Source organism: Charadrius vociferus, unplaced genomic scaffold, assembly GCF_000708025.1.
Source record: "Charadrius vociferus isolate BGI_N301 unplaced genomic scaffold, ASM70802v2 scaffold104, whole genome shotgun sequence".
Lineage (NCBI taxonomy): Eukaryota > Metazoa > Chordata > Aves > Charadriiformes > Charadriidae > Charadrius > Charadrius vociferus.
Genome location: NW_009648255.1, coordinates 1,668,948 through 1,683,112, shown reverse-complemented (window position 1 = coordinate 1,683,112; position 14,165 = coordinate 1,668,948). Strand labels below are relative to the sequence as shown.

The 14,165-nt window shown below is 44.0% G+C and overlaps 2 protein-coding genes across 2 annotated transcripts in view; both read left to right on the top strand.

The window, feature by feature from the left end:
• LOC104285951 (chromosome unknown open reading frame, human C3orf33) overlaps positions 1-12,806 on the top strand; it is a 23,801-nt gene extending 10,995 nt beyond the window's left edge. The window contains exon 6 of the mRNA XM_009884479.1: positions 12,709-12,806. Coding sequence (XP_009882781.1) covers positions 12,709-12,806 — 98 coding nt within the window. The remainder of the gene's footprint in view (positions 1-12,708) is intronic.
• A 1,152-nt stretch (positions 12,807-13,958) lies between these two features.
• PLCH1 (phospholipase C, eta 1) overlaps positions 13,959-14,165 on the top strand; it is a 69,983-nt gene continuing 69,776 nt past the window's right edge. The window contains exon 1 of the mRNA XM_009884478.1: positions 13,959-14,037. Within this exon, the coding sequence (XP_009882780.1) occupies positions 13,959-14,037 (79 nt within the window). The remainder of the gene's footprint in view (positions 14,038-14,165) is intronic.

Here is a 14,165-nt window from a genome sequence, read left to right as displayed (position 1 = left end):
TGCTCGGAGGTGTGCCGGGTGCCGGCCGGAGTCACAGGGAGCCGCTCCAGCGGTCGCCTTGGCCGTATTTGTTCTGTCGGTGAAATAATGAATGGTGCCGGCTGGTCTGAGTCGCCTCTGGGCTCCGGGGGCCCTCTCTGGGGGGTAAAACCCGCTTTTGCCGTGTGGCGCGGGAGGTTCTGCCGTGGGGTCGTGTCAGAAGTCGCAGCGCCCGGCGCGGTGCTGAGCTAAACCCGAAGAAAACTGCAGCCCCTCGGGGTGCCTTAGGCTGGGGGCAAAGCGGGCGAAAGGGGGCTCTAAGCGGAAAATCCTGATCCCGCTGCGAGGAGGGAGGACATGGCCCCAAGAGAGCGGCGGGGGGCGACGCTTCTCGGGCGCGTTTTGTCCCGTCCTGTCCCGTCCCCCCCCCCTCCCCCCCCCTTAAGATGCTGAAATAGGTGGGAGTCGAGAAGAGTCAAGCTCTTGCTGGATTGACTTCTTCCTAAAAATATCTTGTTTGAGAGCTGATAATCTACTCCATAAACCCTTTTTCAAGGAGGGGGGGGGGAAGTACAATGAGCTGGGAATTATACTCAATGCACGTTTTGTTGTAATCAAGCAACTGTGTAATTCTGGGAACTTCAACTCTAGCTGACCGAAAAGTGTTTTTAGAAGAAGTGTTATTAAATTACAGGGAGAAAGATATAAGCCTTATCTGATGAACTAGTCACAGGCTCTTTGTTTAAAGTGTGCTTTAACTCCTGAGTTATAAAGCACAATGTTTGCCTGTTTTCAGTGGACTCTCGTGATTTACTTGTCCTTGGGACTTCTCACCCATATGTTACAAAACTCGGAGGAAGTGAAAGAAAACTTTGGACGTATGTTGTTCTGAAATGTGGAGAATACCTGCATGTAACATTCCTGAAAATGTAGATGGGATTCAACCCTGCAACGATACACCTACGTTAAAGATACCGTGGTATATGGAAAGAAAATACAGGCTTTTGGGAGGTGAGAGACAGCAGAGTGCATGCACACTGTTGAAAATCTGCCTGTGTCTTTAAATGTTAGCTCCCTGGAATAAGTTTGAGAATACTACTTTTTTTAAAAAAAAACCTTGAAGGATGCTTTTTCTGGTAAAAATGCTAGTAGGCTGTTACAGAAAAAAATGTTAGGTTTTATCAGTTGAAGATGCATGATTTGTGAAAAATGATCTGACCGGTTGCAGACGCTTTCTGTTTTTATGCTACCTATTGTCTATAAAAATGGGGATCAGCTGGTGGTTTTGGATCAAGTGGTGCACAACTCATTATTTTAACAATACTGGCTCAGCTCGGGAGGTTGCCTAGGGAATTGATTTAATGCTTCTGTCCTTTCACCCTTTGAGGCGGGTGTCCCACGATGACTTTGATCAAAATCACCAGTATTTGTAAAGGAGAATAAAATTTTCACTCCATAAAAGCAAAGGAGAGGCCACCCACTATTAACAGATCCCAGTTTTGCATGAGTCCATCTGTAATTTAAAACACTGTCAAGAAATACCTGTGGCAGTAAAACAGTTTTATGATGAGCATCAGAATGCAGAACGAAAATTAGTCCTATATTCAATATTTAGCCTCCCCTTATTTCTGGGAAAGGCTTTAATGCTGAAGCTGTGTATTTCTGTTGGCTTTATGAAGTAATCTTTCTATAAGTAGAATGGTTTTCTTTTAATGGATTCTGAATAAGGATTTTATTTTTTCAAGGTGTCACCCAAGATCCAATTCAATTTAAATTGGTAACCTAGATGGCAAAGTCAGGGCCACAGCTACACAGGGTGATATGGTGGACATTTTTGTTTGGTTTTTGTTTGTTTGCTTTGGGTTTTTTTAATAAGTTTAAAGAAGACTGAATGTTTAAAAAAAAAAAAACCAAAAAACCTCAAACACTCCAAATTATGAAAGCTGAGGTCTGTTTCCAGGTCTGTTAGAGACCTCCTGTATTGTCTTCAATGGGACAGTTTTTCCTGCCTGTGTCTTCCAAAGAGGTAAGACTGCCATGCATAATTGCCTTGTAGGGTCTTACAGAAACTTCTATTGTTAGTGTTTCAGACTTACTTGAATGTGTTGAAGTGAAGGTGCTTTATGAACACAGTTATTATGGCGTTTTCCTCCTGGCATAGTAGGATGCGGAGTATGTTCTGAGCAATCCTCATGGCTATTGTACTGGAAGGGTGTTAAGGCCACTAACCAGCAAAGCGTGGTTCCCTGGGGCAGGGCTGAGCAACACACAGGAGACTAATTGCTTTGAACCACTGGGTCTGGACTGTGCTGGGGATAAATCTGTCTTTGCTTCCAAGTCCATAAGCAGAAGGTGCTTCCACTGGAGAACTGCTGAGGTTGGCCAGCATTAGTGCAGGCTGACCTAATGGCCAGGAGGGAGGTGTGTGTACTCTTTTGTTGTTGGTGGGGTTTTTTTTTTTGGTTTGGTGGTTTCTGTTGTTGCTTTTTTTTTTTTTCCCTTTTTTGTTTATTTTAGGAAACTGGAGTTGTTTTCTGTACCAAAGGTGGCTTTCTTGTTCCAGTCTCCATGGCCCCTGAGGGCATTATTGTTACTCCGGAGGTCTGAGCTTGTCCTCTGCTTTCCTGATTCACGAAGCCTTTTGCTGGTCATCTGGCATTACAGAAGCACTATTTAGTTGTACCTGGGTAGCTGAGAGTGATGTGGAGCATGTATTTGAGAGACAGAAAGGCAGGCTGGGAGATCCAGAAGGTGAGGAATTATCTACTACTGTGGATAGGCACTTACTGAGGTCCCCACAAGGAGAGCAGGAGTACAGAGGAGTAGAAGGGAGAGGTGGGCAGAGCTGCTGACAGCGGCTCAGAAGCAGACGCCTGTTGCAGTGCTGGAAAAGGCCAGGGTCATGATGCTGGGGATGCAACATGGGCCCCTGCGGAGGCTCTGGTCCACAGCTGAACAGTGCAAACTGCTTCAAGGGCATTGGGCCATGTGCATTGTGTATCATTCTCAGCAAGAGGTGTTCATGTGAGTCTCTTCAACTTGAAATAACTCAAGGTTGCTTGCAAGAAGTTTCAAGCAGAGACAAGCTGTTGTGTAGAGCAGTCCATGCTCCATTACAGACTTGATGTATTGGAACTGATGCAAAGTTCATATAGTCATGCAGACTGAGCATGACCAAGCGTGACACGGAGATGAGTACGGGGTGTGTTGACTGTAACCACTCAGGTCTAAATCAGGCATTGCTGAGCCTCATATCGGCGTGTTGCCCATATTCGTTGCTTGGTCTTAATTCTGGCCGTGGGTGATTGACACATCAGTTGGTAGTGTCCCCACAAGAAAAAATGGAAGAATATTGGCAAGTGCCAACTGTGTCAAATGATGACAAATGCAAAGGGTCTTGTGGTATGAAATGTCTGCTCTTTGGGGGACTGCATGTCAGTTGATAAGTAGCCAAGTATCATATAAGATGCAGGTCATCCATGTACATAGCTGTCTGTGTTGGCACAAGTCCTTTCCAGGCACCTTATTTTATCTTCATATTTTATCACATTGTTTGAATTATTCTATGCTACAGTAGAGCAACATCCAGGGTTTTGTAGGTTATAGCAATAGCTGTAAGTTCAACAGTAGCTGTTTCAACTATTGAAATGGCAGTGTTGCCCATTTCAAAGATTAGGGTCTCATATATTAACAGTGTGTCTGAAAATGACTTGTTCAAATTATTAAATACTTACTCCTAGTGAGAGATGGATACTCTCAGGTATGATCTGGTGTGCTGCATACCACTCAGGGTACGTTTCTGTTGATCTGTTGAGGAAGAAAAGGTCCTTTTTAAAGCTGTGAAATGACCTACGGGAGAGAAATATTTATTTTAATTTCTAGAAACAGAATTAATATTTTCTAAAATAATGGTAGCTAAGAACAAAGTAAGCTTATGCTTTATGTTCATCATCATGACTTCATGTCTTTAAAGCATTGTTTTTCTGTTGGGAAAAGGTCCTAAAGTGCAAAGTATTTTCAGAAGGTCTTAAAGATGTGTTAGTAGGAGCTGTTCAGTGAATTTCTCGCTGTTTCAAATATCTACTCCCTTCACTTGTGTTTTATGTTTAACACTCCAGGCGGAGATGTGCATAGCGAAGCGGTGCTAACCAGAGCTTCAGCTGAAAGCAGTGGTGGATGTGTTCTTGGGAGACCAGCGGTCTCTTTTTGCTGATGTTTTCAACAGGTCACCCTAGTCAGCATCAGCACCACCAGCCTGAGTGCTGTGAACGGGAGTTTCTTTTGACTGTGTGCAGTAATGTAATTCACCAGAGTCTGTGGAAACTTATAATCTCCAGTATGGGAGGTAAAGTTGGACGGATTATTTTACACACAGCCCCCCTCCTGCTTCCCCCCCCCCAGTTTGTACCTGGAGAATGGAGGCATGAGCTAGGAATCTCTGGGAGGTCATGAACTGCCTCCGAGACGAATAAATTCCACCGAATTTGGGATGGTTCATACTGGGGTGGATGGCCTTGGAGCTGGCAGTTCTGGGCTTGCTGTGTGTTCCTCTACCTACTTTGAAGTGAGGCGTGGTGTTTATAGAAGAAATTGGAGAATAATATTAAAGAATCTCAAAGAGTATAACAGAGTCTGAGGATGTGTTGTTGATGATGCATAAAAAAGATAGCATTGCCAATGTGGTGAAGTGAGTTCTCTCTCTGTAGATGATAATCTTTGGTGTAGAAAGGCTATTGTGTTCAACATCTAGAATTCGAAAGCCTTTGTGCAGAAAAAACAAAAAATTATTTGGATTAGTGACTTGGTGTACAGAGAGCTGGCAAAAACAGCAGAAAGGTGTGTAGAGTACTGGAAAGCTGTGTAAGGAAAATATTCATGTACACTTATTCATATTTATCCATTCCATGTCTGGTGGGATGACTGTTACGCTGAACACAGGGCATGAAAGGTAGGTGTCTTCTGAAGCAGTGCCTGCTGAGCAATAGGGGGAACTGCATGCCACAGTCCTGGAAATAATTCCTTAAATAGGAGAAAAACAAATTCCATTTAGGCTCCTTGAGGAATGGGGAGCAAATGCTAATTCTCTTTCAGGGTCTGTTGCCATGGGGAGTCAGTTCAAATCCTTTCTAATGCCTTCCTCAGCAGCAAGTTGTGCTGACACATGCTTTTCATGACTTCCCAGAAAGAGCAGAGAAATGACTTGAAACAAAAGCTCCATCAGAATTAACAGCCACAGGAAGATTAAGGTTTGCTGTTTGTTAGCTGTGGGTAGGACAGATAGGAAAGCTGTCTGTTATACAGGCTAACACAGCTTGACTGGCCTCCTGCCTGCACTGGGTGGGCTGCAATGGGGGGGGAATGGGTGCTGGGTAACTTGTCAGCCAGACACCATGTATAGTGCTGTGCAGTGAAGCCTACCTGCTCCTCTCCTGGAAAGTGAAAGGGTAGAACAAGTGATAGAACAAGAAGAAATGGCTTCAAGTTGTGCCGAGGGAAGTTTAGATTGGATATTAGGAAGAATTTCTTTACTGAAAGGGTCACCAGGCATTGGAACATGTTACCCAGGGCGGTGGTGGAGTCCCCATCCCTGGACGTATTTAAGGGTCCAGGTTAGATGCTGTTGGGATTAGGCTGAACTTCACAGGTCGCTAGTGCCGTTAGGAGGGAGATGTGCAGCCACTGCCGCCTGCTTCTTACACCTTGGTGCTGACCAAGTGAAGCTGGGTACAGTTTCCCGAGTGTCCGCAGCAAAGTCTTGGTACTGGGAGAAGGGACCGAACTAGTAGTGTAGGGGACAGTGAAGAGAGCTGTGGTCTCATGTGGCAGTAGCAAGCAGTGTCAGTGATGATAATGCTATTTCTGGCTTGCTGATGTAGTTCGTTAGCTGCTGTAAAATGAACAAAGATCTAGAAGCAGCTTTTTCAAACATATAAACAAACTGACATCAGAGTCTGTCTTCATCTGGTGAACAATGTATGACTAAGATTAGTGTTTAATGCTCTAATGGGGGAATAGCCGTAATACCAGGTTAAAAGAAAAATAATCTGCATTTTCAGAAGCCTCATCTGTCTGAAGAGCATGCAAGTGCAACATCTGTATCCCAAATCCACACTCACTTGTGACCTTTTCCCTTTGAACAGACAACTGTGACTTCTAAGCATTTCCAATTGCTCCCAGCGAAATCCGCAGGAATTTTTTCTTCGCTACCGTGCTGGTGTGCACACTGACACCTTTACGGCCAGCCCTGTGCCAGCACAGCTGTTCTCGTGGCCTCATGGCACATTAGATTAGGGAACTCATCTGGCAGAAAAATAAACCAAACAAAAATCTCTTGTTCCTCCAGACTAGGCCAGAGAGGAATAAGAAAAGCATCAGACACTGGATGTTTTTCCTTTCTGTTACCAAGTATTATCAGTAATCTTTCTTCATGCTGGTGATATTTATGGATAAATACTTGCTGTTGAAAAGGGAGTGTAACTTCGGGGTATTTTTTAAGCTTTTTGTTTACACAAGATACTTTAACTTAGGAAAAGTATCCATACATTTATGAAATAGTTTACATCATAGGTAAGCGAAACTTTGTTTTTCAAGTTATGAGAGTGACATCAATTTGTGGGAAAAAAAGTCTTTGTATCAGCAGTATGCATCTTTCATCTGATGCAGCTAACATGCCATGCCTATTCTGCATGGCTCCTGTGTGTGTAACTTTAGCAACGTTTATGCAAGTTATTTTGAGTGAATGTCGATATTTGATGCTGATTAAAGTGGCGATTTGCACAGATGATGTGTGGAACCCTTAGAGCCTGGGTTTGTATGGCAGTTAAACCTAAATCTCCATGAATTCAGACCAGCTTAAATGCTTAGCAATATTTGTGTGACTGTTAGGGGCTTAGTGAAATAAGAAGCCCAAGACTGCAGATGGGTGGATGCCCCGTGAAATATTGTCATATTGGGATTTTATAATCTCTTCAGCTTTGGTTTTCAGGTCTAACTATGGCTAAGCTTTACATCTGATGGCTACTTTGTTTTGTGGATACTGTTTAAAAAAACATACAGCCCATGTTGTGCAGCAGTTGGTCTCTGAAAGCTTGAAGGTTGTTCCATGGGAAGATTTGTTGATACTTTCTTTAGAAAATAAAAACATGAACTGGAAACAGCAGCTCTTTTGTTTTTCTAATCTATAAAGACTGGAAAGAAGTTCCTGTTGATGGCTACTGATAAACTAACCTAGGACCGGTGTATTTTAACATGCTCCAGGGAAAGAAAGTTGGTGAGAGCATAAATTTTCCTGGTTGCTTGTTGTGTAAACAGAATTGCAAATGACTTCACTCCCTCTCTTTGGTATCTCTTATTTCATAATATTAGTATAAGAAAGGGCTAAGCCCTTGGACCATTGAGAGCATGTTGTAGTGTCTTGTCTTCTCTGATTTCCACTGCAGTGTGTTTGCCAAGCTGCTGAGTGCTGATGGCACCTTTAGAAATGATGTAGAGCTTGATCTGGAACATATCTTTACAGGAATAAGAGATTCTACAGAAAGACCAACGATCCTCTCTGGGCAGCCCTCGTTCTGTTCTTGAGGTGTGCAAGGCAATCTTTTGTTTACTCTCAAACTTAAGGTATATCAGTTAACCTATCTCTGTTCTAATAATACATGTAGATCTGTTGTGAAGCAAATTCTCTTAGCTTTTGAATACTACCTCAGTATTCTCCAAGGAAAGTTCAAAGTAGTATTTCTACTGTGATTTGGTGTTTATTTTTTCTGTGTACTGTAACTGGAAGTGAACTGGGTGCATGTTGACAGTCAGCAGAGATTCTGGGTGCCCCCACCGCAATCACAGCTGCCAGATTAAAGACCAGTGTTTCTCTCTGGACAGTATGTTCCTCTTACTTAGTGCCAGCCAGATGGTCTTTCTGCCCTCCCATACAGATGTCTCTAATGCTTATAAGGGTGCTCTCTGACCATATGTGGAGCTAACAGTATTATTTCCAATCACACACTTGGTGTCTCCTTTGCTTGATTCTGTGTTGCTCTTCTAATTTCTAACCTTTTTCTTTCTTTTTTCCCCTTTATTATACTTTTCCTTTATGTCATTTGTAGCATCCAGTATCTCTGAACCATTTTTCACTGTAAAATGTGTCATTAACAGGTGCCTGCAACAGGTGCAGGCTTCCAAAATCTAGAGCCCTTTGCATATTCAGTGTCTTCTGGACTTCCTTTTCTGCTGAAGACCAAATTGCCAGTCACTTGCCTTTTTTTTTTTTTTTTTTTCTTTCCTGTAAACTTTGGTAGAACCTTTTACAAAATACCCGTTTTTACCATGTACCATTTTGTGCTAAGGAATACATTTTTTATGAATCATACTTTCAAAATGTGTTCACTGCGTAGATACCAGAACAGCAAGCTCTGAAACTGGAGCTGTGGTTTTGTCAGAGGGAAGTGCTGGTAAACTGCAGCATCGGTCCTGTTAGTAGGAACCATGCATACTATCTGATCGACTTAATAATGTTATCTGTTGAAGTGCTTCAGAAACAAGAAGGGGCGAAGGTGTCTGAGAAAAGGTGAGATCAGCAATCTCTCCACCCTGTACGCTTCTCACTTAACTGCCAATTAATCTGAGTGCTCTCAAGAGAGCTGCGCACAGTTCTCAAACGGACAGAGTTCCTGTCTGGTGCTAAATGGACGTGTGCTTAATACCCTCTTCACATTCGGGATCTGCACAGTGTCCAGGTTAAATATTGGTGATAAATATTTAGATTATACTGCTACTTTTAAAAATAGTTTAGTGCTAACCATAACAATCAGCCTGAGCTGAGAACATGTTTCGCTCAAGTGCTGCTCACCCTCCAGCTGCCGGTACAGTGCATTGTGATTCCCTGGAATGAGCAACCTTCTTCTCTGCACAACTCACTAAAGCATGGGGGTTTTCCTGTGCAAGAGGGGTAACTGCAGGATACTGTGAAACCAGGGGTATCAGGTGTTAAGGTTCTTGGTATTAAGCCTCGTGTAATAAGACGCATCTGTCACAACCTAGGCAAAGCACACGCATCTTCTGCTAAATTCAGAAGTGTCTTACACGTTCATCTCTACAACTTTTAAAATAAAATAATTTCATAAAGTGTGCGTATAACAAAACTTTCCTTGTAAGTTCACCCACTATGTAAATAAAAAAAAAATTAATCTCATCCATCTGTATCTACACAAACACGTATATGCACACGCATATGTACATTTAACTTATTTTTTGTATCAAATTTCTTTGTGCAAAATCAGTTTAGTTCCATTAATAACTCTTTCATAAAGTGCAGTTCAGTAGAACTAATCATAGGTCTTGCTCTTCTCTTTGGAAGGACATGTCTTATGGAACACAGTACTCAAAGTACTAAAATAACCCAGCTGACACATGTTTAATGGAAATAAATCAGAAATAGAAGATACAGTTCCCTTAAGTTCCCATGTTTCTGCAGACCACATAATGGACTCCCTTGCTCAACTTCCATGTTATACACTTAATCCAGATATAAAGTTGATGGATTCTTGACACACTGGAGTAACATCTCTGCTCGGGTAGTGAAGCACCGATTGCTTTACCTCTTGGGATGAATATGCCAGGCTGAGGGCTGAACCTGCAGGAATTTTGACTGTTGTGAAAGAGTGATACCCCTAAGTTGAAAAAACCTGCAGAGCGGAAAATTGAGGAGTGTTTTCAACTCTCTTTCTGAATTGGTTGCAGTATCAAGTAACTACACAAACTAGTTCTGACCTCAAATTTATATCTGTTCAGCATTTTGGTAACGTTTTGTCAAAATAGTTTTGGTGGTATAGTCCTTTCCTATTTAAACATAATTATATGCTTACTGGCACTTTTTACTCATATAACTTATTCTACATGGATAAAATATAGCCTATATAACATTCTGGTCTATGACATAAACAGGATGTTCTTTTACTACTATGTCGTCATTGTTGAAATGATGCAGATCTGTGTACAGTTAAGTTCCACAGTGCACGTTCACTGGAAATTATGGTCTTTTGCCCAAAGTGTGTGGTTGGTTGGTTGGGTTTTTGTTTGCTTTTTTTTTGGTACAATACAGTAAGGCATGATCCTGGCTGGGCTCCCCCCGAGCTCTGTAACAGAGTAAGCAAGTAACTTGGAGAGCCATCCAAATAACTGCTGGTGTTTCTTGGGAAGGTTTTTTTACAGGATGTTTATGTCAGCTGACGCAGCCACTTTGGGATTCTGCCTTCATCCCTGGTATGCCAGGGAGAACCTTTGTTCCAAGGGGCCTCTGTGGTGTGGGAGAACCCTTTGTGCAAGAACAAAGGAGTATTGTATCGGCATGAGCCGTGAAGGGGGGGAGGGGGGGGACAAAGGGTTTCTTTTCAGAGGCATTGCATATATACATCAATAGCAACATTTCCCCCATAAAGTCGCCCTCTTTCCCGCCCCTGTGACATGAGTCCTGTGTGGGCAGGAGATAAGATCTCTTTTAATTTTGTGTAAATTCTTAGTGATGAATATTTGATAGGATTTTCTTACTTAAAACATGGTTCCACTTGTATTTTTTATAGCCTATAGCAACAAGCCTGACAGTAGGCTGGACCATGATGGTAGAACTATTCCTACATGTTTAAAGTAACTAGCAGCTTGCACCTTTCTAATTAATGCTAGAAGAGTGGCCCCAGTTATGGCAAGCTGTAATGAAAGCTCATGGCTGGCAAGGGCAAAAGTCCAAGAAATGTAGAAGATGAAGCCTGGCAGAGGTAATGGGTATTACTGCTCAGTGTTCCAAATTTTAGTAAAATATGCCTTTAGTGTAAACAATACATGAGCCATACCCAAAACACATACTGTGATAGTTTTAAGATAGAACAAAACAGAAACAGGCATGTTTGATTCACACCTGCAATGGATCTTTCAGACCATCTCTCCTCCTCACAGAGACAACAATGGAGAGACTAATCCCACAGCAGCAATGAATCTAAGGTATCTCCGCCTCACAAACCTGCAACAGAAACATCATATATATCAGATTAGGCTTTGCCTATCAGCCTCTAATATTTGCACTTATCAACAGTGCAAGTAAACATAAACATCACTTTACACGTTCTCACCAAGCTGTTGGCTTCAGCCCCACGCTAGCTGATTCTCCTGCAGAAGAAAACCTTGCCACCTTCCCGACTGGAGCAGCCCTGGCTGGGGCGTCCGTGAGAGCCCATCTGATCCAACAGCTCGCTGGCGGGAAAGGGGGAAGCTCCCCTCTACCTGGCCTCCAGGTCGCAGGATACTGCCGCCCCTTCACAGTGCCAATGTTGTCGAACCTTCTCTGAGCTCATCCAGTATGCTAGCCCCCCCGGAACAGCCTGCTGCTTTTCCTGAGCTTGTGAGTTGAATCAGCTGAGAGGTGCCTGGTGGCTGACAGAAGTGGCAGGGATGATGGCAGGGGAGAGGAGGTCTGCTCAGCCATTGCTGGGGACCAAAATAGAGGTGGGACTGGGGTTGTTTCCGGGTGGACCAGAAACAGCAGATAGTGCTGGGCTCTTCATGATCAGCTCTTTTACCTTCACCACTGCAGGAGGCAGCGTTCATCGCACCAATGCACGGGGAAGGGGAAAAGTTCTCCAGGTTCTTCTGTTCCCTTATAGCTGAGTATAGTGGTTGGGTCCCAGGAAATGATTGTAGCTAAATTGGTCATTAAGGATGAGTCCTGTTGGCTATGATTTAAGATTACTTGTATTCTGTTTTGTTTTGAAACCACTTGAGCAAAACAGATCTGTATTCCTCAGCAGAGCTGCAGTCTGGGCATTTCCAGCGTGCTGTGGTATTTCAGCTGGGGGGATTCATTACTAGGTCCCCCCAGCAGTGGTTTTATGAGAAGGCTTGAACAGCAGCGTCCTTACATCCTGCTAGTCGTTTGCTTGGATGAAGACAGTTGGCATTGTTTGTGCCAAGTGTGGGTGAGAAAGCAACTGGGTTCACCGGAGTGAAGGTGGGAGGGGAGATAAAATGGGAGACCAAGGTGGGCTTGTAACAGGAAGGGGAATCTGGATTGCTGAAACGAGAGCCTTGAACTGGATATGATAGCAAAGGGAGGAGGAGGAGGAGGAGGATCCAGTGAAAGGATTTGGTGTCAGAACAGGAGATCAAGGAGTCCATGGTCTTTTTTGTTTGTTTTGGGTTTGTTTTGTTTTTTTTCCAGCAACAAATATCAAATAAATCTGAAATGCTGGTGTGTTTCGCTGTAACCGTAACTGCGCATACTAAGTCCTGCTGGATGGGATGGATTTTTATGGGGTCCAACTTGCAAAATAAAAGGCCAAAATTCTTCGAATGGAAGTTCAATGAAATGACTCAAACAAATACAGCCTTGTCTTGAGTTATAACCACCAGCTTATTAATGAGTTAACTTCTACTGTTTTGGTCTCTGAAAATAATTGTTCCGATTGTTCTCATTGTCTCGGATTGTGGCAGCGGAACAGAGAGTGGCTGTGATGGAAACCATGCCGGGGCTGAAGGGGGGTTGTTTCTCACCTCATTGTCAGCGATTGGCTTCAGCCACTCGCCTTCCCCGCCCTTGGCTGGTTTTTGTTCCGTGATGGCTTGCTCTGCATTTCCATTTTCACTGGTTTATAAATATTATTGGCTGGATCCAAGAAGAATTGGCAGTCAGGGGGTTGGCCTAGCAGAGCTCTGGGGCCTGTGTCCAAAAAGGCTGCTCTCCACTCCTAGCACTTATTGGTGATAGCATCTGCGACAAATTACCCGTGAACAGTTTGATGGGCTTGTCCCTGCTGCTGCTGGCGTTAGAGGCAAAACTCGGCCTGTGACAGTGCTGGGGGCCTCAGCCCTGGCAGGCGAGCAGGGAAGGCAGGGCCGGCACAGACCCCTGCATGGAGGGGTTGCTGTATTCTCCTGGGAAGTTCTCTGCAGTGTGCTTCTGGAAGGAGTGCAGTGCTTCAGAGATGAATCCCAAGCTTCTTCCCATACAGCAATGTGGGCTTCTGCCCTCTGAAAAAGACTGTTGGTTCAGGTAGCCATCAAGGCTCCTGGGTGCCCTGGGGTGTCCTCAGCTGGTGGCATTTTCCCACTTGTTCTGTTTGGCCCCGTTGGTGATTAGCTGTGTAATGGGACAGTAATGGAGGCAGGGGAAGCAGAAAAGATGGTAAAGCAGATTGACAATTTATCCCATGCTTCAGCATAGGGTAGCACTGATGTTCTGAGTTGAGAGCATCTCTTCCCCGTGCAAAGCTGGGATCCCTGGGCGCTGGAGGACACAAATTTTGCATGGCTGACATAACTACACCTCCTGCTCAAACTGCCCGTCCACAGGAGAGTTCACCTCGAGCTGCCAGGGGAGTGCTGAGGTTGCTCTGCATCTACGTAATGCTACTCTGTGGTCTCAAAATCGGGAGGCAATTAATTACCTTTCATTTTTTTTTTTTTTTTTTTTTTTTTCCTTTTCACCTTCCCTGGGGAGAATTTACAGTTTTGTGGTGTTGTCTGATGTGTCTGTAGTTTATTAACTGTGGGACAGCATCATGAAATAGATTTAATTGATCCTCTCTCAGTGGCTCCACAATAGCCTGCGAGGGCTGTGGGGGTTGGCTGTGACTACAGCTGCCCATGGTGGGTGCTGAGGCTGCCGGGTAGGGTGGGCTCGCAGGTGGGCTCGCTCCGGCAGCCTTCAACTTGCTGGTTGTGAGCATTGCTGGCAGTCTGCCTCCAGCTCAGCCCAAGCGATCCACCCTTTGCCTCCTGTCCGTGGAGACAGGCATCTTCGGAGAGTGAAGGACTATACTTTGTGTGAAACTAATGAACTATTTGGCATAAAGGGCTCCAATGAATACCTTTTTTTTTTTTTTTTTTTAATAGTGCTTGCGTTTGTTATGCATTTCTTGTAAATTAACTCATAATTATCCATATTCTGTTTCATTTTGTAGGGTCACTGCCTTTGATGGTGAGCAGAAAGTCATCTCACAATGAGTTACTGGAGTCTGGATAAGCGGGGCTGCCTGCAGTACTGCAGGCACTTCTTGGTGGACAATGGTGTCTTTCACGGTAAGTTACAAGTTACATTTTCGGCTTCTTGTGTTTGCCACTGTCGGGCACAACTGCCGTTCCCGAGCAGCGTCTGTGTACCCTGCGGGTCACGCTCCTCCCAGGGCCGGTGCGGTGCTGCGCCATCC